The sequence below is a fragment of the Olea europaea genome, chromosome 18 (assembly GCF_002742605.1).
Source record: "Olea europaea var. sylvestris chromosome 18, O_europaea_v1, whole genome shotgun sequence".
Lineage (NCBI taxonomy): Eukaryota > Viridiplantae > Streptophyta > Magnoliopsida > Lamiales > Oleaceae > Olea > Olea europaea.
Window position 1 is genome coordinate 31,353,255 of NC_036254.1, and position 3,936 is coordinate 31,357,190.

Genomic DNA, 3,936 nt, shown 5'->3' on the forward strand with positions numbered 1-3,936 from the left:
ATCAACATACCCTTTTTCTCCACCTTTTTGCGATAAGGAAAGCCAAAGTTACGACCATTTAAGAAACCAAGTAAATTCACAACATTTGATGTGAGCATCGATTTTCATATGTAGGTGCGATAAGTATCAAGATGAAACTAGCTCCCCAAAATGCGCGGTTTGTTATGTTCAATCATCAACACAATGAGAAAACATCAAAATATGTAAAGATAGTGTAGTGTGCGTCGAACATATCATGCAATTTGAAATGTTTTACGAATATTTTCATTTTTTTTCAAATATCTCAAGCGACGTGTAGACCAAACAAATATGTGCGCAATTATTTAAGCAAAAAATCCAAATATGATCACAATTTCAAAGGTTATAACGGGACAACATTTGACTTTTTCGAATATTTTGTGATTAATTGTACTTTTTTTGTCATTTTGAACCTACTAATTTTTGTCATACAAGATTTTTAATGATACGTTTATATTATATAAATAACCATTCAAGAAAGTGTAGAATAATACACAATGATGGATGAAATACATACTTGAATTTTTACTCGATTTTTACTTTTCTTGTTTACTATCACTTTTATAATATTTTTCTTATTTTCTCTTGTTTAATTTATTTTTTATTTAAACTTATTGTTTACCCCTATGTACCCATGTAAAAATAAGAATAGTGCCTTTAACGTGTCATTTTGTAAGTAATTTGGACAAAATAATGAAATATTGAAGGTCAAAGGATTCAAGTGCTCCATTTAAAAGGTTAATGACTTGACAGCAAGAGCAATAGGTTGGGACTATTAATAGCAATTTAGGCCAGTATACCTACCAATTACTTTTCCCGATACTTCGAGGACTAGCTAGCAAAACGAATAGGAATCTCTTCCCCCACAAACCACCTCTCCACAGTATTCTCTCTCCCCTTTGTCTCTCTGGCCAGCCATGGCTTCTTTCCATCAAAACCATTTCCAACAATATCTAGAACCACCACCTCAGCCACACCCACAGAAATCCAAGACCTTCAGGTAGCACTCTCTGAAAACCCATGAACCCACAAAAAATTTGATCTTTATTCTTTTGATTGTTTGATCAATTACATAATGGTTTTTTTTTTCCAGGGATTTGTATAACAACATGGAGGGTCAGATTTCACAGAAAGTCACCTACCTCAGCAACCCTAATCTCCCTGATCATCACCCCCCTTACATTCCTCCTTGTATTTTTATATATTCTTTCACTAATTGTCTCGTGTTCCTAATTGTTGACAAATTACTGGTATTTATTTGATTTTCTGTTCTGGGTTTCAGTTCAAGTAGCAGGATTGGCTCCTGGCGGGGTTCAAGAAGAAAATGGGCTGGATTTACAGTGGAATTTTGGGCAAGAGACCAAGAAAAATCTGCCCAAGGAAGAAGATTTTCTGGAGAACAATACCAATAATGCTAGCAATAACAATAATAATTCCCAGATTTCTTTAGATTTTTTGCAGGCCCAACCAGTGTCAACTGGGCTAGGGCTGTCATTGGAAAATCCCCGGTTAGCCTCGTCCGGTGACTCGGTTTTGCTTGGGCTGGTAAGCGACGAAGTTGACAGCGAGTTGCAAAGACAGGATGCTGAAATTGATAGATACATTAAACTTCAGGTGGTAAATTTTGTGTCTTGGTATTTGTTCTCTCTCTTTTTTCCTTGAATGAAGAAAGTTTGGTTCCACGATTTAATGTTTGTGTGGTGATATAAGTTATGCTTGCATTTATGTAGCAGAGTGAGATGAGCCTGTGACAGTTAATTCTAGTTTTGTATATGGTTTGACTTCTGAGGATACGAAGATTTACTATTTTGGATTATCAAGGGCTATTGATTTAGAAAAGTGAATTGAGCAAAAAAAACTGCATATTTAAGTACGAGGAGGTGTAGGCTTTGAGGCAGTTCTTTTTGTGATGCTTTTGTGGAGCTTTATGGATTATGTATTTGTTACTGCATTTGAAATGTTGTATGTGTTTTGCATGCAATCAGAAACTTTTAGCCTTAAATGATGCTCGTCTGCACCGGTAAATGGCAGTGTTAATGGTTGGTTGATTCAAATGATTTCTTCTATGTTTTCTTCCAACTTAAATGCAGTCTTTCATTTGAAAGACGAAATTTGTCAATATTTCATGCTTATTTTGAGTTTAAATACTCCGAACATGACTTTAGAAATTTTCCTTTTTGAACAAAGTAACTTGCTGGGTCAATTAGAGCATGTTTGGTAGTTTTCAGCTGAAAGGATAACAATCTAAACCTCAAGATTGAGACTATGAAGATTTTCTTCATGCAAGATGTTAATTTGTATGTTTGACCATTGTTGTTGTTCTTCGTTGAAATCTTCTATTGGGTTGTTGGATTGTCATGCCAATATGAGAAAACAAAAGTAAGTAGCTTACTTTTATTTAATCCATTGTTTTAAAAAAGCAATCTAAGGCTTATCATTTGAGGCCTGCCTCGCGTGAGGCTCTCATTGAATGCCTTGAAACTTTCACCTGAAGGCCAAGCCTTGGGGCAGCTAGTATGTGCCCTCATGTCTTCCTTTTCCAGTTTTAAGGGGTTTTTCGTTTTATTTTCTGCCTTTTTGCAGTAGTGGGAGGAGAAGTCAACATTGGAACTAAAGGATGATGACAAAAAAATTAGAAGAAAATGATAGTGATGAGTATGATGCCAAGGGAATTAAATAGATTGAGGATCTCTTCAAGATTCTATTAGTAATGATGATATGGGAGGTTGTTTCTACTTAATATTATATTACAATTTTGTTATGGTATTACTAATTTGAAAACTTCCTATTTGCTACTTTAGTGATTTTTTTATGTTTGTATGGAAGTTAAGATTTTTACTTTTGTTAATTTTTTATTCCATTAGTTTTTTTTTTTGGACTTATGTCTCACCTCAAAAAGATAAAATGAATACCCCATTTGAAACATAGATTTGCTCTTTGTGAACTCTCAAATTTTATTTAAGAATATCAACTCTTATTGATAGCTATGAAAGACCACTTGTAACTCGAATGAGTTCATTGTTGTTGAATAGCTTTCCATTCTTTATGTTTGGATAGGGAGATCGTCTCAGGCAAGCTGTTTTAGAGAAGTTTCAAGCACACCAACTCCAGATGATCTCATATGTTGAGGAGAAGCTCCTGCAGAAACTCCAGGAGAAAGAGGCAGAAGTGGAAGACATCAACAAAAAGAATATGGAACTTGAATTGCGAATTGAACAACTTTCTTTGGAAGCCAATGCTTGGCAACAACGGGCAAAATACAACGAGAACATGATCAACAACCTCAAGTTTAATCTCCAGCAAGTCTATGCACAAAGTAGAGATAGTAAAGAAGGGTGTGGAGATAGTGAGATTGACGATACAGCCTCTTGCTGCAATGGTCGGGCAATTGACTTCAACCTCTTTCGTAAGAATAGCAATGAAATGAAGGAGTTGATGACCTGTAAGGTTTGTAGAGTCAATGAAGTGTGCATGCTTTTATTACCTTGTAACCATCTGTGTCTGTGTAAGGAGTGTGAGAGTAAGCTTAGTTTCTGTCCTTTGTGTCGTTCCTCGAAGGGTATGAGCATGGAGGTTTATATGTAATCAGATAATATGAATCTTGGATAATGTTGATGTTACTTATATTGGTCAACTGTTTCATCCTTGTGATGGAGATTTCGTTGAAAATTTGCCAAAAACATGCCCTTATTTTAGGTTTAAAACGAGAAAGTAAATTGTGAGTTATTTTCATATATATTTTTATTTATTTGCATGTATTAATTACTAGTTTTAGGATAGGAAATTATTCATTTTGATAGTTTTGCAGCATTCCACAATTGTCAAGTGTTTTTAAGCGTAAACTTTAGTAGTATTTCTTGGTTAATGTAAACATTTGATTTTTTTTCATAGTTTTCTTGTTTCAAAGCATGAAGTTAT

General features: G+C 34.6%; 1 protein-coding gene across 1 annotated transcript; it reads left to right on the plus strand.

The window, feature by feature from the left end:
• Positions 1–839: 839 nt before the first annotated feature.
• Positions 840–3,687, plus strand: LOC111368164 (probable BOI-related E3 ubiquitin-protein ligase 2). The gene is made up of 4 exons (XM_022989404.1): positions 840–1,018; positions 1,112–1,209; positions 1,301–1,632; positions 3,076–3,687. Exons 1-4 carry the CDS (start codon positions 936–938, stop codon positions 3,601–3,603), a joined length of 1,041 nt encoding a protein of 346 aa, XP_022845172.1. The 5' UTR covers positions 840–935; the 3' UTR covers positions 3,604–3,687.
• Positions 3,688–3,936: the final 249 nt, after the last annotated feature.